The sequence below is a fragment of the Lethenteron reissneri genome, chromosome 61 (assembly GCF_015708825.2).
Source record: "Lethenteron reissneri isolate LAM-NWPU_2019-01 chromosome 61, ASM1570882v1, whole genome shotgun sequence".
NCBI classification, from domain to species: domain Eukaryota; kingdom Metazoa; phylum Chordata; class Hyperoartia; order Petromyzontiformes; family Petromyzontidae; genus Lethenteron; species Lethenteron reissneri.
The window spans coordinates 8,468,365-8,492,571 of NC_083839.1; the positions used below are offsets into that span (position 1 = coordinate 8,468,365).

The following is a 24,207-nucleotide window of genomic DNA, read 5'->3' on the forward strand; positions in this document are numbered from 1 at the left end:
GTGAGTGTGTATGCGGTGTGTGAGTGTGCGTACCGGTGTGTGAGTGCGTGCGGTGTGTGGGTGTGCATGTGGTTTGTGTGAGTGTGTGCGTGTGCGGTGAGTGTTTGTGTGGTGTGTGCTTGCATGCAGTGTGTGGGGTGTATGCGGTGTGTGAGTGTGTGTGCGAGTGTGTGTGAGTGTGCGTGCGGTGTGTGGGTGTGTATGCGGTGTGTGAGTGTGCGTGCGGTGTGTGAGTGTGCGTGCGGTGTGGGAGTGTGCGTGCGGTGTGTGGGTGTGCGTGCGGTGTGTGGGTGTGCGTGCGGTGTGTGGGTGTGCGTGCGGTGTGTGGGTGTGCGTGCGGTGTGTGGGTGTGCGTGCGGTGTGTGGGTGTGCGTGCGGTGTGTGGGTGTGCGTGCGGTGTGTGAGTGTGCGTGCGGTGTGTGAGTGTGCGTGCGGTGTGTGAGTGTGCGTGCGGTGTGTGAGTGTGCGTGCGGTGTGTGAGTGTGCGTATGGTGTGTGAGTGTGTGTGCGGTGTCTAAGCGTGGGCGGCCGCTGTGACTATTGTAAACGACGGGGAACGGCGCGCTGCTGTGTCGATGCCGTGCTGTGCCGTGCTGCAGGCAGTAAGGCGGCGCGCAAGGGAGCGTCGTCCAAGAAGCCCAAGAGGAACCCGTGGTCGGACTCGGACGGGAGCGATGACCTGGAAGACAAATCCGTGAGCGATGCGGACGACACGAGCATCGGCCTCGTGCCGCGGGAGAACGTCCCACGCCGGGCTGCCGGTAACCGCCTCTCCGTTCGTGGTCTCCTCCTCTGAATTTGCCCCGCCGTAGTTTTGTATTTATCCATTTCACGTTGCCGTCTCCCTGCACCCCCCCCCCCCACGTTGTGTCCATGTCTTTCCTTGCCCCCCTCCTCCCTCTGTTGCTCAAAAACTAATTAATGTCTCCTGTCTGTGTCCATACCTGTTGGTGTGTGGATGTGTGTGTGTGTCCATAGTGGGGAGCGGTAGTGTAGCGGTTAGCGCGCTGTGCTATGAACCCAGCGACCCGGGTTCAATTCCCGCTCACGGCCAATACCCAGTGACGATTATCTGAACCGGTCCTGGGCCTCCCCTAGGTCGACTCAGCTTCAAATGAGTACCTGGTGCTGAGTGTAAATATCGCCACTGGAGAGACAAAGGCGGTCGGGCATGGTGCGAGCCACCCACCTTGTGTACCGTTCCGACTTTTATAGGTGCTCGCTAACAGCACTTGCCCCTCCAGTCTGTTAAGGCTATTTGGGGGGTCTTTGTCTTTTGTCCATACGTGTCGGTGTGTGTGTCCTTACTTGGTGGGGAGCAGTCGTATAGCGGTTAGCGCGCTGCGCTACGAATCACCTGAGTTCGATTCCCGCTCACGGCCAACACCAGTGACGATTATCTGAACCGGTCCTGGGCCTCCCCTAGGTCGACTTAGCCTCAAATAAGTACCTGGTGTGTTGTGTAAACATCGCCACTGGGGAAACAAAGTTCGTCGGGCGTGGTGCTGGCCGCTTACCCCCTCGTGTGGCTGTGCCGGCCTTCAAAGGTACTCACTAACAGCACTTGCCCCAACAGTCTGTAATGGCTATACGGTCCTTGCTTACCCCCCTTCTCTGTACCACCTGCCCCCCCCCCCCTGTGAAGCGATGACGCCCAAGAAGTTCACGTTTGATTTCTCGGACGGGGATGACGAGGACGAGGACGAGGTGGTGAGCAGCCCCCCGCGGAGGGTGCGCTCAAAGTCCCCCCCAAGCCCCGTGGCCAAGAAGAAGACCTCCTCCTTCGACTTCTCTGACAAGGAGGACGAGGACGACGTCACTCTGCCTCCACCTCCTCCGCCGACCAAGGCCAAAGAGGCCGTCGATCGGTACGAGCGTGGGACACAAGCATGCGCGGAGGTGGCTGCATGTGTCCTGTGGTGGTGGTGGTGATTCTGTGGGGAGAGGTGGTGTACTTGTTAGCGCGCTACGCTACAGACCCGGCGACCCGAGTTAGATTCCCGCTCACGGCTAACACCAGTGACGGTTGTCTAGACCGGTTCTGGGCTTCCCCTAGGTCGACTCAGCCTCAAATGAGTACCTGGTGTAGAGTGTAAACATCGCCTCTCGGGAGACAAAAGCGGCCGGGCGTGGTGCTGGCCACCCACCCCCTCGTGTGCTGTACAAACAAAACATAAGAAGTAGTTCTAAAGAAATTCGTTTTCAATATAGATTTAAAAGTGCATAGCTCCAGAGGCTTCCTAATATCGGAACGAAGAGCGTTCCAGACGGCCGCGGAAATGCATCTGAAAGCGCTCGATGCTGTGATCGTTTTTGTTCTATGGCTGAACCAAAAACGCTGCTGCTGCCGGAGAGTTTGCGTGATGATGGTTTATGACTCCTTGGCGATGACGACGATATCGATGGTGGCAGCTTTAACGAGTGCAGCAGCAACAACAACGGTGACCACGGTGTGTGCCGTAGGCGGGCGCCGGAGCCTCGCAAGGGCTGGAAGTCGACGGAGTTCGACTGGGACGAGGTGATGGGCACCCCCTCTCACCCGCCGCAGGCGCCCGCCGCTTCCGCCACGACCAGCAGCCCCGCCAAGCCCGGTAGCGCAGCAGTGCCCACCGCATCACTCCGTCCACAACAGAGTTCAATCATCAAACTCTTGAGATCGATCGGTCGACGGCTACATTCGTTCGTCACGCCTAGTCGGCAGAGGACGGTCACGAAACCTCTTACTTAAGACGGCATCGGCAAAGGCTGCTCTTAAGTTGCCGTTGCGGTACCCCGGGGGGGTGGATCGTGTGCGCTCTGTGCGTCCGCGAGGGTGACCACGACGGGGGACTGGCGCCGGTCCTGTGTGGGGTCGTAATCCACTTCGGACATCGACCGCTGACTGAAGTCCCGTGGCGTGCCGGGGCGGGGGGGGGGTGCGTGGGAGGGGGCGGCTTTGTGCATCGAGACAGCGGCGGGCAGCAACGTACCCACTACCTGGTGCGGTGTGCGGTGTGCGGTGTGGAAGCGTCGCTTACTCGGGAGACAAAGGCGTCCACGCATGGGTGCTGGTCACCTCGTGTGCCGTGCCATGCCGGCCTTCTTCATAGGTGCTTCTTGCTTAACAACACTTGCCCCAACAGTCTGTTGAGGCTGTCCAGTGTGATCTTTGCCTCATCTTGTATCGAGTCGTGAGCTGTGCTCCTCCGTTCGTCGCCCTCCCCCCCGCCACCACCCTGCCCCCCTCCTCACCGGCAGCGTTGAGCAGCGACGACGAGAAACCTGCAAGCACGGCCACCCCCCTCATCTCGTCGCTCGCCTCCACCAAGCCGCCCGCCGCTGCCGCCGCCACCTCCCTCGCCAAGAAGCCGGCCGCGTCGAAAAAACAGTCCCAGGCCGCCAAGGATGGTGAGGGTAGGGGGTGGAAAGGGGGGGAGAGGTGGGGAATGAATGAAGGACGGTGAGGGTGGAGCGAGGGAAGGGGTGAGGTGGGGAATGAATGACTGAATTGACTCATCTCTTACAAGTGGTGGTGGACTTGATGCCGCTGTGTACGTGTTTGTCGGGGATCCGATTCAAAATGATTGGAACAGCCCCGGGGAAATCGTCATTGCCCGTCGTCTTTACGCCCTGCCCTCAGAGTCGGATTCACAGTGTCTCCTATCTCCCTCGAGCGTGGCTTGTCCGTGCCGCACACTCCCCGGCACGCGTTGCGTTGCCGCGTCTATTAATACGGCGGGTTTATTTATTTGACTTATTTATCCCGGTCAGGAGACAAAGCCAAGAAGAAGCCCAGCGCCAAGTCCAAGAAGCCGCTGAGCTTGGACTCGGACAACGACAGCGACGAGGTCGCCTCCTCGCGCAAGCCGGCGCCGGCCGCCAAGGGTGAGCACCCGTCCGGCAATCCTCGTGTCTCCCGCGTGTCCCCTGCGTGTGTCCCTGCGGATCTCCGCTCGTCCCCGTGGGCCCCGCTGTTCATCCACGTGCCCCTTGTGTCTCCGCACGTGTGTACCTCCTTGCGTCTCACCGCTGCCTCCGACTCCACTTCCCCTGCGTCTCCGCCCCGCGGCAGGCAAGGGTGGCGGCAGCAGGAAGAGGAAGGTGGCTGCCTCCGACTCAGAGAAGTCTGACGGGGAGTACAGCCCGCAGAAGAAGGTGACGCCCAAGGCCGCCACCGCTCTCCCCGCGGCGACTGGCAAGGCCGGGAGAGGGGCCGCCGGAGGCAGCAAGGTGAGGCAGCCGTTACCGCCTGCAGCCGTGGCTACGATCGCCACATGCTCGCCGTTACCGCTGCAACGCTCTATATACCGTGAACACACACGATACATGTCCTGAACGCTCTACACCATTAACATGCACGATACGCGCCCTGACACCACGGTGAAACACACCACCACGAGCAACAAACACCGGGCACACACCCATAACTCCGACACACTGCTCATCGTAAAATCGTGTCGGCGCCGCGGACTGTAACACGATGGACCTTGGCGTGTCGTCTCGCCGACCACAGAAGGGCAAGAAGGCGGCCGTGTCGGACGACGAGGGCTCGGCAGGCGTGGACAGCGACGACGGGGTGGGGGCCGGGGCCAAGGGAGCGGGAGCCGCAGCCAAGGGGGGCGGCTCATCGAGGGGCGCCCAGCAGAGGGAGCGCCCGGGGCGCGCGCGCAAGCAGGTGAAGTACTGCGAGGCCTCGGACGACGACGACAACGACGATGACTTCTTGGGCTGAGACGTGGGACCCCCCTCCCGCGTCCATCACCCTCCCCCCACCGCCCACCTCGCCCCCCCTCCCAGCCGCCCAGCCAAGTGTTCGTCCGGGAGAGATTGGTGGGTGCCAGTCCACTCGTTGATGTCCTTTTTGCAAAAAAATATTATTATAAATCCGGGTGATGGAGGGAGAAGATGTGTGTGTGTGCGCGTGCCAGCGTGATGTTGCGCCGCGCCAACGGGGTCGGGGTTGGGTTTCAGGACGAGGTGTGAGCGTGAGTGATTGCGTGTGTGTGTGGGTTCAGCCAGCAGTATTAGTGATTGGATTAGTGTTAGGGTGTAGAGATTGGATGCGTGTTACGGTTTAGAGATGGATTAATGTTCGGGATAGAGTTTGGTTGAGGGTTAGGCGAGTGGTTTTGGGAAGCGTGATACGTGTTGGGGTTGGAGTTTGTTGTCATGGTTCGTGCTCCAGTAAGAGTCAGGGTTATAGTTAATGTTAGGGATATAGTACGGTGGGGGTGAATGTTCGGGTTAGCGTTAGCGGCTCCAGTTACGTTTGGAGATTGGGATAGAATTGGGATGAGGGTTTGAGAGTTCTAATTATAATCGTGTTTAAATTAGTGTTGGGGTTATAGTCGCGGGTGGTGTTTGTGTTCACATTCACGTCGGAGCCTGGGGTGTACGTCATACACCAGCGAGCTGCTGGGTGGAGATGGGGAAAGAGGAAGGCAGAGAGATTAAGCGAGAGCCCACGGCCGGTCCGCCGAACTGCAGGGTGCAGGTTGAACTCCCGTGCCGTGTGTCCGACAGCGCACCGCTAGCCGTGGCCAGCGTTGACTTGTGCAGAGCCGTCCTCGTGTGGCAGCCGCCGCCCTCACACGCACCCTGGGTTCGAAGCCAGGTTCACGTTTGTTTTTATTTTGTTTAACCAGTCGAGCACTCGAGAGAACGAGGTGCAGTCTCATTAGCAAGAGTGACCCGGGACATTAAGTCTGCCAGGACGGGCGACGGTCGCTTGTGTAGTATCGGCCCCAGTTGCGTAATTTACGGCATAAGATTTTTAGTTTTTTTAAATGTGGACTTTTGACTCCTGCGCACTGCAAAGCAGACGGCGCGTGGTGTTAATACTGCGTCTAAATGTGCAGCACCACCACAACCGCAGTAATAACCAGGGCGGGCCGCTTGATTCCAACCGTGAAGCTCTGCAACAAGCGAACGCGCCACCGCCAGGCCGCTGAGTCACGATTGACGGCGCCAAAAATTAAGTCCACCCCCCCCCCCATCATCGGAAAATTATGATTCGTCACTTAATTCGGCTTTGGCCCGGCTCAGGAAAGTGTAAAACATCGCCCGCTTTCCATGCGACGAACTCGCAGCGCAGAGCATACAAATCAACGGTTTTGCCGCCTCCTGGAGGGACCTCACCGAAGTCGTAGAGTTTTGCGGCCAGCTCTCCGACAAGTGGCCGCATGGCAGCACTCTGCGAGGGTTCCCCAACGGGAGCCCGCTTCGCCTGGCATGTGACAACGATATTGCACACGTGCACTATCGTTGGGAGAAGCTTGCAAAAACAATTACTTTTGTGTGAAAACCCTCTTCGCTTATCCCGTGGCTGCCCACGACTCTCCTTCTACTCCTCTTTTTTTCCCCTGGCTCTCCGTTCGCCCGCCCGCCTGCCTGTGTATGTGCGCACGGCTGCTCGGTTTCGCACACGTGGGGAGCTCGTCCGCGTTCCGAGCACCTCGGCTGTCCGACTCGTGGCACCGCGGAGTGGAGGTGAGAGCCCTCGTACACTTCGCCATCACCGCCCATCCACTTCCGTCAAACAAACGTCTGTCTGATAATCTGCGCTCAAATGAGGATTGAGGCATTGGCGTTCATCTCCCGTTTACAGCCCCCCCCCCCCCCCGAGCCATTGATGGAAGTTCCACGTTCTTATGGCGACGGCGGCGACGAGTCTGATCCGCAGGACAAACCGCCATTGACTTGCCCACGAAGCGGCACTCTCGTCTGCCGCTGTGCAAGCGATGGCGAGCGGTGTGCCCACATTCCGAGCGTGTTTCGTTGAGAGCTTCGCGCACCACCTCCGATTGCATCGCTCGGCTTAATTCTGTGGGACGTGTGACGATTTATCGCCGTTCACTTTCATCGGCATCCAAAGTTTCCGTAATCCTGCATGGGGTTTTCTCCCCTGGGGTTCTCCGATTTCCTCCCATAGCTGATAGCCAACATGCAGAGTGTAACTAATTGGTGATTGGCCAAACACACCCCAGTCTCACAGGAGTCTCCTGAAAACAAAAACGGTCTGCGGACTCTTCAGGCGGTTGTGTGGCTTTTCCCCGAGTGAATCGATTCAACCTCTTCTGTTGCTGTCAAGTGATCGCGATCTCTGTTGCTTCTCTCATTTGCACCGAAAGTGGCCACCTTTTTGTACAAGCAACTAATGAAATATATGGATATATTTAACAACTTAATTGTTAACTCTTTGTCAAGGCTACGTTCGGAGCCGGGGTGGGGAGTGTGGGGCAGTGCAGTAAAATCCGCCGTTGTACTCTACTCCGCTCCCAACACCTACGCTCCTCCCCTGCACCTATGCGTTGCAATGGGCCAGCGGGGTGAAGTATGCCAGATAGCCCCCCCCCCCCCCCCAGCACACACGGTGTGGGGAAGCTCTCCTCATCCAGCAATGGATTGCAAATGTGGGGCCACGCATATTGTTTCTGCTATCACTTGGGGCTTCATACCAGCTACCTCCAGCGCGCGTACACGCGTAGTCATGTCGATTACGTTGGAAGCATCCCCTGCGGGGCAGCGCTGCGAAGGTGAATGAAATAGATATTGTGAATTAATATTTATCCAAATTGAATGAGTTGATCTTTAAATGAATTCATAGCTAGGTGGAAGTGAATCGCCATACCGCGTCTGCGAAATGAGGTGAAGTCCCCCAACCATCAAACGCCACCATCGGTGTGACGCTCCTTTTCCCCTCCTGCCGTACGAAAGAAGAAGTTGCAAAAATTACTTTGGTCATTCATGAATGAAGAGTAACATGTCAAATTGAATCAAATTGAAAGTAAGCGATCAATCGAATCTCAATGAAAATGAATGAACCGGATATCTCCGATCAAACAGATCTTGGTTAAAGTGAATGGGTTGAATCGATCTCTAAATGAAAAGCTGTACTGTATATGAAATCAAATTAATAGAAAAAAATTAAGATCAGTCGGATCTCGATGAAAACGAATGAACCGTATATCTCCGATTGAACAGATCTCGGTGAAAGTGAATGGATCGAATCTGCATGATGCTAATTCCTTAGACGTCCTTGGATGTGAGAGCCGGTGATTGTGAATTGCCCGTCGGCGGAGTTCTCTCTCACACGCCCGTTGGCCGTGCCGTAGCCAACGTCTCGCATGTCTCTGTGGATTTTTGTCTCTCCTCTCGCGCAGCCCTGAGATTTTTTTTTTTTACGAGCGATGATGTTGGCGCCATGAGGCAGTGCCAGGAATGGGTGGTGGTGGTGGTGGTGGTGACGACATCAGCATGTGTGGCGACATCAGCATGTGTGGCGTGGCGACATCACCATGTGTGAGGACATCTACATGTGCGCGTACGGGGGTTTTGTCTTTTGAAGGTTCCCGTTTTACGTTTGTTTGATTTTTTATATTTTTGTTTCATACTCCCCGAACGTTTGCGTGTGCGTTGCCGTGGTTGGTTGTGCGTCTCGTACGAGGATGTCGCTGTGTGCCGCTGTGTCCCGCTCGGTGGCGCGGTGTGCCGCTCTGTGACGCTGTGTGCGGTGCATAATATACACACACACACAAATGAAATTGGTGGGGATTGTTCAGGAGTAGTTTGTGCCGAGTCGCGCCGCGCGTCGTTACGCACGGCCGATGTCCGACGTTTTGCTCCCATTGCTTTGGAAGCTTCTCGAGAGAAATGCAATTGTTCCGTTTTCGCTCCCACGCGTCCCGGATCTTGCTCTCTGTTCCCGACAGCCTTGTGCCGAACTGCAGGCAGTCCCCGTGTTACGGAAGACTTCGGGAAATCCGATGCTCCCATAAATCATGTTTTCTATGCTTCGTGGTATTCATAAACAATTGGACACAGTGCAGTATATGTTCCATGAGTGTCATTGTGGGTAGTTTTAGGGTAAGATATTCGATTAAATTCAAGAATCATAGGGAGTGCGATCTTTACCGTATCGCTGAACGTACGTTCAGCGATACGGTAAAGATCGCGATAGAAAACGGATGACAGCGCGATGCAGCACTGAGAGAAAACGGCAGGGGGGAGACTATTTCCGGCTATGGGATTCTATCGTTGATTTTGGGGGGGGAAGTATTCGCTTTCCGACGTACGGAAAACTCGGGTTACGGATATCTCCCGTGAACCTCTAACCCTTCCGTAACCCGGCGACCGCCTGTACTCGCGTAACGACCCCAAGACGCATCAGTCGATCGGAGTAGATGGAGTTGCCATCCCTTTCCTTCCTCGTTCACCTCGCTCCCTTTTAAATCGGTTTCAAGCTGACATTCCATCACCGAGTGGAGGCTATCGGCTTCCCTCGGAGTCCTCCAGTCTTAATAATAGGGGTTTTCCCCTTTTTTCTGGCAACAAAACTGAAACCCTTTTTTACGCCTTTTTGCGTCCTCTGGTCGAGCACCAATTGGGTCGAGGCTCAAAAGAAAGCCATCCCTTGGTGTGGACCAATCAGTTTCAAGGACAATGCATATATTATCAGAGTGTGTTTTTTGTTTGCATTTGACTGCAAGCATTGTGGTTAATGCAGACATGAATCCTTGTAAAAAAGGGTTTCAGTTTGGGTTGCCAGAAAAAAAGGGGAAAACCCCTCTTATTATATTTTGGTATATTTTGGTACTGGCAAAGGAGGTCTAATGATGTAGATCCTCCAGTCTTGTCAAGCCATCATGTGCATCGTCGGCCACGGTTGGTCCACTGCCTTCACACTATCCTGCGATCCAACAATCCGCCGAGAAACCTTCACGCGCGCCGATTTCATCGCTCCATCTCTAATGAAGGGCGTGCTCTTGTTGCGCTTTGCATTCCTTGGCCCGCCCGCTCCCCCCTCTTGTGCGATTCTCGACCACCATCGGCCATCGTTCCTTCTGACGTGTCCTGTGCAACCCCCCACCACCACCACCAACTGCTGTTCCTAACAGTTTTAATCAGGTAAGTAACCTGTAACTAATCCGCGTGCTTTCTCCTTCCCTCAACGTAAATCCAAGCTTGCGTCTCCCCCTCCCACCCCCCTGTCCCCCACCCCCCCTTCTCCCACCTCCGCCTCCCACACCCACCCTCCCACCACACCACTTTGCGTGCGGATCTCTGCTCCTGCGCGCAAACCCATCTTGCTCCCCTGCCTGGTGGCGTGGGTGGCGTGGGCGTTCCCCGTAAATAACTCTGTAAGTAAAAGAAATAGCTACTACAAGTCCCTAATAACTATAACGACGACGCATCACTTTATTTAATGAAAAGGACCCGAACTCATCCCACAACACCCCCCGACACCCCCCCCCCCCCGTGTCTCTCTCTCTACCCTCCTGTCCTACACGACCAGCTGGTAGCGTGAAAACGGCTCGCGCCGCCGTCTCGGCATCCGTTAAGAGGATTTCCCAAACTCTGCAAAACGTCGGGAGCGTCGGAACTTTTTAACCTAGTTAGGTAAGCCACCACGCGCGCCTGGTTGTGTTTATAATAACAAATGTATCGCTTTTTTTTAAGTCACCGCGTGCAACATGGGTCAATGTTTGTATCATGATTACTATGGAGTACTGTGTCGTTTTACTTTTTAATTTGTTTTGCATCCATGAAGTTTTTAGATGAACTGTCGTCGGTTAAGCACATGTTAAACGAAACTCACGTTGCGTTTTTATCCCGTTTTACCGCGTCGGGTCGGGGGGGGGCGGGGGGAACGGTGTCCGTGTGCGTTTTGAATAGTAAATTCCGGATGATGGCTTAATGAGCATTCCCACATGTCTCTATTAAATATGTTTGGTTCTGTAAACGTCCCGCGCGTGGCCTCTTTCCTTGCCTTGCCCCTAAGACGGCCAAGAGCGTTGGCAGCGATCGCAAGATGGGATTGCTCACACGGGAGGGGGGTTTGCGACTGTGAATCGCGGGCAATCGGCTTGCAGCGAAGAGAACGACGAGAAATGCCACGGAAGGTTTAGGATCGCCTTGGAGGAGTCGCTGGAGGATCGTGGCCGCATCCACCGAGGATCCCCTGGACAGCCTCGCTGGACAAACAAATCGATCTTCTAGAATGCGGAGGTGTGGGGGTGGTGGGGGTGGTCCTTGGGTGAGACGATCAGGAAGAGGAAGATGGCGATTGTTCCTGGGACCACGTTCTGCGGAAGTCCAGACTGCCTGGAGACTGCCTGCCTGGAGATGGTCAGTCGATCCTCCACGCAGGGAAGGTGGGGGGGGGTCCCTTGAGTCAATCATGAAGATAACAATCATTCCTGGGAGACGTCCTGCCGAGGTCCGGAGACTGTTTCGAGGCGATGGTGAACGAAGAACTGGGACTGACGACGCTGCTGTTGCTTGGACAGGCCCTCGTCTCGTCCTTCTGGCGTATGGCGTGTGTACATGATGCAGTTCCACCACTGGACGAGAGGATTAGGAATAAAGGATGTACAGGGGGTTTCAAAAAGACTGACCCAATTTCAAAGCAGTATATTTCACGATGGCAACATGCTACAATTACACAATAAGTTACAAACGGTTTAACGAGTTATCAAGTTTTACTAGCCATTTTATAAATGCTTTGTGCCCTCCACCTGCTGTACGGACAACATCGAGACGATAGTTGAATTCGTCTTAAACGCCTCTCAAAGTGTCTTCTAATGAAGTCACCGCTGCCGTGATTCTGTTTTGAGGTCATCCAGATTAGTCGCTAATTGTGGCACAAAAACACGGTTTTTGACGTGTCCCCACAAGAAACAGTCGCAGGGTGTAGTGATGTCCGGGGGTGATCTTGGGGGCCAGAGGCATCTTGCGGTAATCATCTGAAACTCTGCCCCGCCCTCTCTATGCCCCACCCTTTCAAGTGGTAAGAGTTTCATTCATGGGCGGTTCGTGGTTGCAGAGATGTAGCAATTTCAAATCCGGTCCATCTGTTTGAAACACCCTGTATTTGAGTCTCCTGCAGAGGCAGCGTTCTCTCAATGCTTATTGGGGCTTTGCATTGAGCGGGAGGGAGGGGGGATCCCAGACACAGCATGAAAGAGAAAGAGACGGACGTGGAAACGGGTTTAGATTAAGGAAACAAGAGTAAGTTGTTGTATGTGTTGGGATTATGAAATTTTGATAAAAATAATAAAAATTAATAATTTTCCGAAAAATGCGCAAATCGCATTAATTATGTTAATGTATGTATTACTATGCATAAATTATGATAATGCATGTAATTATATGCATAAATTATGATAATCACGGAGATAACCGTAGTAATTTATGCGGATGCTTGCGATTATGTTACTGTGTGCAGTTGTGATAATTAGGCTCGGTTTCGTTTATCCAGGGTTATATCAATCAGGATAACACGATTATCATCGATTAAACATTTGCTGATTATCTTAGTGTGTTTATTATTTTTAGGTCACCAGTTTCAGATCTCATCACAGGATACAGCTATCAAGAATAAGACAGTTTTGCATGGACTTGGAAAGAAGCACTCGAACAGTTGGTGTTAAGCAATTTTAATTCTAAACAAGCACATGACACTCTAGTATGCGAAAGCGAGTATACGTCAATAAATTCCTGGGCAATCTTATGCAATTAACGAAATTAAATGACTAAAAATACTTCTTCATTGGCGAAATTATGCAGTTAACGAAAATGAATGACTAAAACATTTCTTATTCATGTAACTCGACGGCAGCAACTGCTTTGCACGATCAGTTGATATTGAACGCACCACCTCGAAATGGCAACCCTTTTTGAAACGCAAAGACAGTTTTTCTTTTAAAGTCTTATTCGTGTGCGTGCTGTGTGTGCGTTGTCCCCTTGTAATATCAATTAATTCTTAGAGTCGGGAGTTGTGTCGTTAGCTTGTGTGGTGTGGGAGGATACGAACAGCGGCCAGAAGTTTTCTCTGGGTTGGGCGTGGCCGCCGCTCTGCTCCTGCTGCTCCCTCGCTCGGCGTGTCGCTCGGCTTTTGCTCTCTCTCTCTCTCTCCACTGCTCGATGACGAGTCGGCACGATGCTGTCCTTGAAGATGCTCGGTCGCTCGTGTCGCTCGGTGTCGCTCGGTGTCGTTCGGTGGCGCACGGTGGCGCCCGGTGGCGCACGGTGGCGCAAGGTGGCGCACGGTGGCGCAAGGTGGCGCTCGTTCAGCGATCTCCGCCTTTCCTGCGGGTTGTTCGCTGGTCGTCACTCTGACGAGGAGCGATGCTTCGTTCGTGGCAGGGTGGACGTTGGCGTCTTTGTTGGCTTCACTCGCAGCTCTGCGACTCAGGGTAGCGATTCTTCTCAGGTGGTGCAGACCTCGGCTTGTAGCTACGCGTCGCTACTCCGCAAACCTCGTCATTCTGAATGATGAAAACTTCTTGACGATCTGTGGTGGAGCCGAAGATGGGCTCGTGGCCCGGATGATCTGTGTTGGAGCCGAAGCCCGGATGAGATCTGCTTTGTATGGATTTTCCTTCGGTTTATATCGGAAAATTCCACTCGGCTTCCCGAGTTGTTCAAAGGCTGTGTCATAAAACCCTCCTGTGGGCTGAACCATCTGCGTTCGTTGTGTGTGTGTCCGTCCGTGTGTTTCGCGTGCGTGTTTGTCCGTGTGTTTATTAGCTTTGAAGACACAGCTGTGTCGTTCTGGAAGAAAGGGGTGGGGGTGGGGGCCTCGTGACGGCGCCATCGAAGTTATCCATTAGCCAGACTGATGATTCGCGTCGAGTTATAAAAAAAACATTCGAATCCATGTTTTGTTACTGAATAATATTTGTCGCGAAAACCTATGCGTTAAGCGAGCTTAATTATTCCCTCCCTTGCTCTGGGATCACATCCTTTGTCTCACACAGCTTAAGTTGGTTTGGTTTGGAAGTTGTAATGCGACTTATTTGCTGCTTGGTTATGCCGAAACCGTGTTCACGATGTTTCATCGTGACCCGATCTCTCATGGAAATGTTATTTCCTCGCGTGTGCAATTTTTGCTGTCCGTGTTGTGGGGAGACAAAGGCGGTTGTTTCCACGGTGGGAGCACCCGGCGCATGCGCTTATTTATTCGAAGGCGTGTGTTAATTTCCTTTGAGCCCTTGCCCCAACCTTTTATGGGTGTCATTTCCTGGCTTGGTGCCTGTGTGTGGAGATCCTCTTGGAAAGACAAAGGCGGCCGTGTTGCTCGCTTCCCATGGGTGTTGTGTTTGGTTAATTTTGAGAGCCTTCTCCGCCCTTGATTCCTCTTCTACTTTAATTCCGTACTTATTATTTGACTTCTTGTGATTCTTTAATCTGATATCCCGGCTTATCTTTGTTCAGAATATAATTATCTCTTCCTTCATGGTGCCTGGTTTGAGGTTTTTTTTAACAAAAGGATGTCCTGCTGACCCCCCTGCCTGCCATTCCCCCCTCCCTTGTTCCTCTTGTGTGAATTTAGGGGAGTTTTTATTACCTTATTGCCCCCCCTTTCATGTCCTCTTTCCTTTCAAATGAAGTGTGCGCGCATCTGCGGTAGTGTGGGGGCCTCTGTGGAAGTGTGGGGGCGTGTTCGTTCCCACGTGGCCGTGTCTATTAAAAAAAACGATATTATCTATGTTGGCAGAATAATTCTTTAAAAAAAAATAATATAAAAAAAAATAGAAAAGGGGGTACATACACAACAGTCCGCCCGTTTGAAAATTATCAGGGGTCGATTTGGCCACTGGCGAATTTTCAAACAAAGTAATGCCCCCTTTTTATGTCATGCATCTCATCAGCCGCCCTTACTCTCGGCGGTTATTTCTTACGACGCGCGTGCACGTATTACAATCTTAACCTGGTTACATCTGAAATAAGAAAAGAAAATAAACAACACGTTAAACATTGATATTGCGTTACATCGGTTCTCATACATCATAACTCCGGCGAATATTCATTTTTGTTTTTGTTAAATCCTGGTTACATTTGAATTAAGCAAAGAAAATAACAACACGTTAACATCGATATTGCGTTACATCGGTTCTCATACATCATAACTCTGACGAACATTCATTTTTGTTTTTGTTAAATCCTGGGAAACGCTAGGTAGCGGTTTCGAACGCATTTATGCGTTACCTTCCTCATGTTGCCTGGTTTACCACTTATCACTTTGATAATTTGATCACGGTTTTCGGGTTCGTTTTTGTAGTTTCCTCTCTCACTCTCTCGCGTCGTGGGAGTGTGTGGTGAAAAATTGTGCTGCACGTAACCAGAATTCGCGCACTCGACCCACTTTGACACTTGGTTCGTGGCATTCGCTCTCTCTGCGATTACATGCACATTTGCCGAGTCAGTGTGTCGATTTAATTCTGTCCCTCGTAATGTTGCCCTCTTTGTTTTTACGAGTGTGTTGGATTTCAACACCATTCCCGATACGTCATGGACATTCGTCTCCATTTTAGCACTCCGATCCACGTAATTTTTGGTTTCCCTTGGATATTTTCCATTCAAAGGCTCATGCCTGCGCTCCTCAGGGCGTGTCCCTGCTGTCTGTTTTTGTACTGTCCGATCACACTTCAATTCAGCCCTGTCACTTGCAGCCTGCTTAGGGTTTAACACCTCGGCGGGTGGGGCGCGTGTTGGCCGCTCGCTCGCACTGTGGATGGTTCATCATGTATTTGGGCCGCATTCTGTGTTATTCTTCTATTCCCCCCTGGTATAGCCGGTTTTTGACCTCCCATCCTGCGATTCTCGTACATGTTTGCATCCATACCTCCGCGGTCTGTGTAACACCTTCCCGCTAGGTGGTTATCTTCCCATCTCTGTGCGTAATTTGAACCTTGCGTGTGTCGTGGGATGGGGTGTTGATATGGTTCTGCTCTGAACCTCTCCCTCCTGCGATTCTCGTACATTTTTGGCCCAGTATTTCTCCCATTTGGGTGCCAAATTTTTCCTGGATTGTTACTTTGCCATTTCTGTGGGTAATTTTGACCTTGCGCATGTCGGGGCATGGGGTGTTGATATGGTTCTGTTCTGAACCTCTCCCTCCTGCGATTCTCCTGAATGTTCGGCTTTATGCCGCTCTCATTCTCGTGCCAACCTCTCTCTGGGTTATTTTGCCATGTGTGCGTGCGTTTCTGCTCCGTCCTGCATTGTGGGACTGCTCGGTGATTTTTATTCCTCTCTGAGAGGCTGGGTTCCTCATCCCTCTCCCTGTGTTCTGGATCCGAATTATGATTCTTAGCTCTGTATAACCATGCCATGTACGCCTTGCTCTCTATGCGGCGTAAGGATGCGGTTTCTGGATTCAAAACCATTCTCACCCTTTCTGTAATCTCTGGGCTCAAGGATTCAAAAAACATAATTTTGAACATTTTATCTCCTTCGTGGTATTGATTCACATCGCCTGCGTAATACGCTCTTTTAAATTGGACGAGGTAGTCCCGTGGATCTTGGTCCATGCCCTGGGTCATCGATTTTACAGCATAAAACCCCTCAGTGAGTGTCGAATATTCCCCAAACTTCCGAATCACTGCCAGGCTCAGTTGTTTAAAATCATTTCTAACCTTGTGTGGTAGTGACTTTACCCATGGGATAGAATCTTTATGTAAGCTTCGTTTCAACAAACTCGCTTTTTCATCCCGTCTCCTCAGCCCTCTAATCATTGCCTCCTCTTCTATTGTTGCGATATGTGTGTGGATATCCATAGTCTTATTGTGGGGGTCAAAATCGGGAATTCTGACTAGAGCCTTGTCCATCAATTTAAGGGTTTTACTGTTGAATAAGTATTCCGAAAGTTGATCGCCGACAGCGTCATCATCAAACAAGTTATCATCAGGCAATCTGTCACTTTGGTCTGTGCTGTGTCGGGCGTGTTGCCATTTCCCTTCAGTTTTTGCCTCTGCCCTTAGTGGAGCATGTCCTGTCGACTTTACTTTAACATTTTTCCTCCCTCTATCTGTGAAGTTGTCAGCCTCACATGTTTTTGTTTGCATGTGTATCTCTCCATCCCTTCTCTCGAATTGTGAGGGTTTCCCTTTGTCAAGGCTTTTTTGTTCGATATCCATAATTTTTGTGCGATCAATCCCTGGACTCTGTCCACGTACCCAAGAGTGTGATTTAATGTTACTTCCATATTTTTTCTGTGGATCGACGTCTGTGAGTTTCGCTGGTGTCGCGAGCACTGATTTCTCTCCCGTTTCCTTTCCAAATTTTTCCTCATTCCATAATCCCTGTCTGTATGCCTGTGTGAGAAGGTATGAGTCCTGTCCTGCCTTCTCTGCAGTTTTTGCATCGTGTTCGCCTTCGTTACATTTTATCCAGTCAATTAGTTTCCCCCGAGGTGTGTTCGTGTTATCGATACAGCTCCCTTCCCATATGTCTCTCTGACTGTACTGCTTTGTAACAGATTGGTCGGTACGTTTAAATACGAGCTCCCCGTATCCCGTAACCCATTCAAAAATTATTCTTAATCCCAGCATCTCAAAAGTGTGTCGGGAGTTACTTTGACATTCCCTTTCAGAGTGCATATAAAACAATTATCTCACAGAGTGTAGTCAATTTGACTCGAGCTATCTGTTATTTTCCGATTCAGAGTGCGTACCTCTAACACCATTTATCACAGGATGCAATTGGTTTGATACGATATTATCTTAATTCCACTGTCTCTGTTTTAACCTGCTATTCTGGGTTTTAACCTTAGAGGGCGTTTTTTGTTTTCCGCCCGTTCACAATTACCATGCAATGTTCGATCCTGATATTCTGGTTAATACGAAGTGATTCATTCCATCATCCATGCAAAACACTGTCTGCGAGAGATCCCGGACGACGCCACCCATTATGTTGTATGTGTTGGGTTATGAAATTTTGATAAAAATAATAAAAATTAAAAATTTTCCGAAAAATGCGCAAATCGCATTAATTATGTTAATGTGTGTATTAATATGCATACATTGTGATAATGCGTGTAATTATATGCATAAATTATGATAATCATGGAGATAATCGTAGTAATTATGCGGAGGCTTGTGATTATGTTAATGTGTGCAGTTGTGATAATTTGCTTAGTTTCGTTTATCCAGAGTTATCAATCAGGATAACACGATTATCATAGATTCATTTACCGATTATCCTAGTGTGTGTTATAATATTTTAGGTCTCCATTTTCATATCTCATCGCAGGTAACAGCTCTTATGAATAAGATGGTTTTGCATGGACTTGGAAAGAAGCACTCGAACAGTTGGTGTGAAGCAATTTTAATTCTAAACAAGCACATGACACTCTAGTATGCGAAAGCGAGTATACGTCAATAAATTCCTGGGCAATCTTATGCAATTAACGAAATTAAATGACTAAAAATACTTCTTCATTGGCGAAATTATGCAGTTAACGAAAATGAATGACTAAAACATTTCTTATTCATGTAACTCGACGGCAGCAACTGCTTTGCACGATCAGTTGATATTGAACGCACCACCTCGAAATGGCAACCCTTTTTGAAACGCAAAGACAGTTTTTCTTTTAAAGTCTTATTCGTGTGCGTGCTGTGTGTGCGTTGTCCCCTTGTAATATCAATTAATTCTTAGAGTCGGGAGTTGTGTCGTTAGCTTGTGTGGTGTGGGAGGATACGAACAGCGGCCAGAAGTTTTCTCTGGGTTGGGCGTGGCCGCCGCTCTGCTCCTGCTGCTCCCTCGCTCGGCGTGTCGCTCGGCTTTTGCTCTCTCTCTCTCTCTCCACTGCTCGATGACGAGTCGGCACGATGCTGTCCTTGAAGATGCTCGGTCGCTCGTGTCGCTCGGTGTCGTTCGGTGGCGCACGGTGGCGCCCGGTGGCGCACGGTGGCGCAAGGTGGCGCACGGTGGCGCACGGTGGCGCACGGTGGCGCAAGGTGGCGCACGGTGGCACACGGTGGCGCAAGGTGGCGCTCGTTCAGCGATCTCCGCCTTTCCTGCGGGTTGTTCGCTGGTCGTCACTCTGACGAGGAGCGATGCTTCGTTCGTGGCAGGGTGGACGTTGGCGTCTTTGTTGGCTTCACTCGCAGCTCTGCGACTCAGGGTAGCGATTCTTCTCAGGTGGTGCAGACCTCGGCTTGTAGCTACGCGTCGCTACTCCGCAAACCTCGTCATTCTGAATGATGAAAACTTCTTGACGATCTGTGGTGGAGCCGAAGATGGGCTCGTGGCCCGGATGATCTGTGTTGGAGCCGAAGCCCGGATGAGATCTGCTTTGTATGGATTTTCCTTCGGTTTATATCGGAAAATTCCACTCGGCTTCCCGAGTTGTTCAAAGGCTGTGTCATAAAACCCTCCTGTGGGCTGAACCATCTGCGTTCGTTGTGTGTGTGTCCGTCCGTGTGTTTCGCGTGCGTGTTTGTCCGTGTGTTTATTAGCTTTGAAGACACAGCTGTGTCGTTCTGGAAGAAAGGGGTGGGGGTGGGGGCCTCGTGACGGCGCCATCGAAGTTATCCATTAGCCAGACCGATGATTCGCGTCGAGTTATAAAAAAAACATTCGAATCCATGTTTTGTTACTGAATAATATTTGTCGCGAAAACCTACGCGTTAAGCGAGCTTAATTATTCCCTCCCTTGCTCTGGGATCACATCCTTTGTCTCACACAGCTTAAGTTGGTTTGGTTTGGAAGTTGTAATGCGACTTATTTGCTGCTTGGTTATGCCGAAACCGTGTTCACTATGTTTCATCGTGACCCGATCTCTCATGGAAATGTTATTTCCTCGCGTGTGCAATTTTTGCTGTCCGTGTTGTGGGGAGACAAAGGCGGTTGTTTCCACGGTGGGAGCACCCGGCGCATGCGCTTATTTATTCGAAGGCGTGTGTTAATTTCCTTTGAGCCCTTGCCCCAACCTTTTATGGGTGTCATTTCCTGGCTTGGTGCCTGTGTGTGGAGATCCTCTCGGAAAGACAAAGGCGGCCGTGTTGCTCGCTTCCCATGGGTGTTGTGTTTGGTTAATTTTGAGAGCCTTCTCCGCCCTTGATTCCTCTTCTACTTTAATTCCGTACTTATTATTTGACTTCTTGTGATTCTTTAATCTGATATCCCGGCTTATCTTTGTTCAGAATATAATTCTCTCTTCCTTCATGGTGCCTGGTTTGAGGTTTTTTTTAACAAAAGGATGTCCTGCTGACCCCCCTGCCTGCCATTCCCCCCTCCCTTGTTCCTCTTGTGTGAATTTAGGGGAGTTTTTATTACCTTATTGCCCCCCCTTTCATGTCCTCTTTCCTTTCAAATGAGGTGTGCGCGCATCTGCGGTAGTGTGGGGGCCTCTGTGGAAGTGTGGGGGCGTGTTCGTTCCCACGTGGCCGTGTCTATTAAAAAAAACGATATTATCTATGTTGGCAGAATAATTCTTAAAAAAAAAATAATATAAAAAAAAATAGAAAAGGGGGTACATACACAACAATGTGACCCCATGAAAAGATGTACACAAGAGACAGATAACACAGAATCGCGTGGCAACGTACACGTCTTGAGAGCCACCAACACGGTGCTCTGGCCACCGCTTCTCCCGTCCTATTGAACATGGCTCCTGTTCTGCGCATCACAACGCAAACACTAATATTTTTTATTTGAACAGTTAAGGCTTCACTGAGCTGTGGCTCTTTTTTAGAAGCCACCTGGCGATCACAAATGACAGCTCAACAAAGTGGCTTGTGGAAATTTACAGCAAATAATTTAAAACGTGCGTTTATAAATGTGGAGGGACGAGACCGGAGAAAAATCCATGTGACCACGGGGAGAGAACGTGTCGACTCCAAATATAATAGAGGCATTGGGATCAAACCCCACGACTTGCATACCAGGCAAGGTAGTTAACATCTCGCCACTGCAGCAATAACAGCAGTTTCTCTGCTCAACGTCCAACACACACAGCATATTATTTTCTGCACACTCGTAACAAACCAAACATTGCGCGCCAGCATTTTTAAAAAGTCCTGTTTATTCGCACAGCCGGGCTCGACAAGAATGTTGCAGGCGGTTTTAACGATACAGGGTGCCCCATCCACCACGGGAGGACGATTCACGGATGGCCAACGGCTACAAAGAGCTGGGCCGTGGTGTTAGCCGAGCACAATCCAGACGGCGAGTGACGACAACTGGGAGGTCTCGAGGTGTGAAGTCGTGTCTCGAGGTGGCGGTCATGTTTTAAAGTAATCTCACTAATAAATACGGGGTAGTATTTTTTGGGTTTAGATCGTGTAAATATAAATGTCGCTAACCCACGACTATTATTTGACAGCCAATCGGTAAGGTTTGTTACGTAAACAAAACATGCTGATTACTACTTCAGCACACACCCGGTGTGTCGGGAGTGTTAACACAACATTTACACTTTGAGTGCTGTAACGTTTCTCTGGCGATTACAATAACCAGCTTCATTGGGCGATTTGCCAGAATTGTGACGGAAGTCTTCCCGTCTCGGTCTTAAACAGAGTCAAGGTGACATCACTGAGCCTATCAGGTGCGAAGACCACAGTGGGCGGCTCATGTAGTTATATAAATTACAATGCATTGCGAACCTGAGAATATGCGGCACCTGCGCAGGTTCTGAAAAACTCCTTTTTCACTGGTACATCCGTGCCGAGCCAGCATGGGTGATTTACCTAACCAAGCCAGAACCAAACCATGATATGCTGGTCTCGACGCTCTTGGGGGGGTCTACGTGATGTGTGGTTGAGGCAAAATCCATCATTGTACTGTGTTTGCCACCTTTTATAAACCCGTTCTGACGAGCGTGAAGTATGGTGAAAAAAAACACGAGATGACCCGCATGGCACACTGAAGCCCTCATCCAGCAATGGATTGACAGATGGCTGTACATGAACAAGGCAGCATTTAATCTTCATATAACCCAGGTCACCCTTGTGATAGAGGCAATATTTAGCGCGTGTCAAAGGGTCTATATTTCATATAGCCGAGGTTAAAGGAAACCGCTAATAACAAACATGGTAAATAAAAAAAACATCGTTGGCGGTGCAACCACCGGTGCCACGAGGTTCCCCGGCGCGTGGAGCTCAATTCAGCTCCTGGCACGTGGGAGCAAAACGGCGGACGTCGTAGCGAAGGCCGTAGCGAACGTCGTAGCGAACGTCGTAGCGAACCCCCGCGGTAACAGCGGCGGCCCTTGGCGTTCCATTCCAAAGGCGGAGCGGCGGAGGTGCCCACTGCCGGAGGTGCCGGCTCAGGGCCCCGACGTGCTACCGCGTTTCCGCGGCCCCCACGTCCTCCTCCTCGTTGGCCAGCTGCATGCGGCGGCGCACGGTCAGCTGCTTCGCTCTGTTCCGCTCCACCTGGCCCTTGGCGAGGATGAAGAGCGTCACGCCGACTGGCATCCCGATCAGCCTGTGCAGAGGCACGCACACGGGCGCGCGCGCCCGCCATCACGCGCTAACAAAGACGAAAGATCACCCCCGCGTAGCCTTTTAACGAGCTGTTTGGGGCAAGTTGGCGAGTAGCACCAATGAAGGGCAGCACGGCACACTGGGGGGGGGTGGCCAGCACCACGCCCGGCCGGCCGCCTTTGTCTCCCCAGTGGCGATGTCAACACACCGCGCCAGCTACTCGTTCAGGGCCGAGTCGAGTACACGACACTTGGGGCTTGCGTGGCAGAGCGAAGCAAGCACGTCTCCGGCAATCTGACGTTGGCAGAAAATAAAACGGCCGCTTTCGTCTCCCCCATGCTGATGTTTTATACACACCGCACCAGGTACGAGAGTGAAAACTCATTTCTTTAAAACTGATTTTTGTGTTTTAGTTTGTCCTACTTTCCCCATACCTCCAATTAGAACAGTTGGCTACATACGGTGCAAAAGAAGTTCAACACACATACATTGCACCTCCAATTAGCACTTGGCTATGTACGGTGTGAAAAGTTCAACATACACCGCACCTCCAATTAGCAAGGTTGGCTCCGTACGGTGCGAAAGAAGTTCAACATACACTGGTTAAAATACGAGTCACTTAAGTGGCCGCGTGCTCGTACCAGGCCCAGCCAACGGTCTTCATGGGGTTGTTGGCGGGGCGCTTGGGGATGTAGTTGGGGTCGTTGTAGAGCGCCTGCTTCACGGACCTGGCATCTCCCGGTGGCGGCTGCTGCTGCTGGCGGAGTCGCCCGGCGGCGCCGTGGAACCGGGCAGAGCGAGCGCCCAGCAGCCCTGCGTGGGACGGGCAGCAGACAAAATATCTCCCCCCGTCAAGTCTTCACAGACTGTTGAGGTAAATGCCGTTAGCCAGTAGCACCCAGGAACTTTTTATTTGACCATGTAACGCCCGCTGACCGATATAGCAAATTTTTTAGAAGTGACCTGCCCACACGTGATAGCTTATCGTCGTGTGGAGATTTATAGCAGCCAAATGACTGTAAACGCACGTCGATTCTAAACGTGGAGGGGGAAAACGCCAGAGGAGCCGGAGAAAAATCCACGCGACCACGGGGAGAGAGAAACGCAAATATACAGCAGCAGGCGCCAGGGTCGGAATCAAACCCAGGACCTCCTGCATACCAGGCGAGGTAGTTAACATCTCCTAGCCACCGTGATGATGATGAGAGAGACACGCAGACTCCAAATATACAGCAGCACAGCAGGCGTCAGGGTCAGAATCAAACCCAGAACCTCCTGCAGACCAGGCGAGGGAGTTAACATCTCCTAGCCACCGTGATGATGATGAGAGAGACACGCAGACTCCAAATATACAGCAGCAGGCGTCAGGGTTAGAATCAAACCCACGACCTCTTGCATACCAGGCGAGGGAGTTAACATCTCCTAGCCACCGTGATGGTGATGAGAGTGACACGCAAACTCCAAATATACAGCAGCAGGCGTCAGGGTCGGGATCAAACCCAGGACCTCCTGCAGACCAGGCGAAGGAGTTAACATCTCCTAGCCACCGTGATGGTGATGAGAGTGACACGCAAACTCCAAATATACAGCAGCAGGCGTCAGGGTCGGGATCAAACCCAGGACCTCCTGCAGACCAGGCGAGGGAGTTAACATCTCCTAGCCACCGTGATGGTGATGAGAGTGACACGCAAACTCCAAATATACAGCAGCAGGCGTCAGGGTCGGGATCAAACCCAGGACCTCCTGCATACCAGGCGAGGTAGTTAACATCTCCTGGGCACCGCGCCAATTCCTCGGTCACGATGACACAGCGCGATTTGAGCTTTTTAACAGCGGCGCCATTCCTTCTCAGGCGTGGGCTGCTTGGTCCTCGACATAGTAACGTGGAGTGCCCACCACCGGCTCCCCCGGCACCTACGAAAAGTATCGATGACCGATGGCCATTAAGAGCACGCGGGTCTCTGACCTTTTGCCGGTATTTTGTCAAAAGTTGACTCTCTCGCCGCCGCCGCCA

The 24,207-nt window shown here is 51.5% G+C and overlaps 1 protein-coding gene across 1 annotated transcript in view; it reads left to right on the forward strand.

Moving 5' to 3' along the window:
* Nucleotides 1-10,672, forward strand: part of LOC133358282 (DNA topoisomerase 2-beta-like) — a 49,917-nt gene extending 39,245 nt beyond the window's left edge. The window contains exons 31-37 of the mRNA XM_061576519.1: nucleotides 600-761; nucleotides 1,646-1,868; nucleotides 2,464-2,591; nucleotides 3,238-3,387; nucleotides 3,751-3,864; nucleotides 4,052-4,209; nucleotides 4,493-10,672. Of these exons, the coding sequence (XP_061432503.1) occupies nucleotides 600-761; nucleotides 1,646-1,868; nucleotides 2,464-2,591; nucleotides 3,238-3,387; nucleotides 3,751-3,864; nucleotides 4,052-4,209; nucleotides 4,493-4,711 (1,154 nt within the window). The 3' untranslated portion in view covers nucleotides 4,712-10,672. The remainder of the gene's footprint in view (nucleotides 1-599; nucleotides 762-1,645; nucleotides 1,869-2,463; nucleotides 2,592-3,237; nucleotides 3,388-3,750; nucleotides 3,865-4,051; nucleotides 4,210-4,492) is intronic.
* The last annotated feature ends 13,535 nt before the right edge of the window (nucleotides 10,673-24,207 follow it).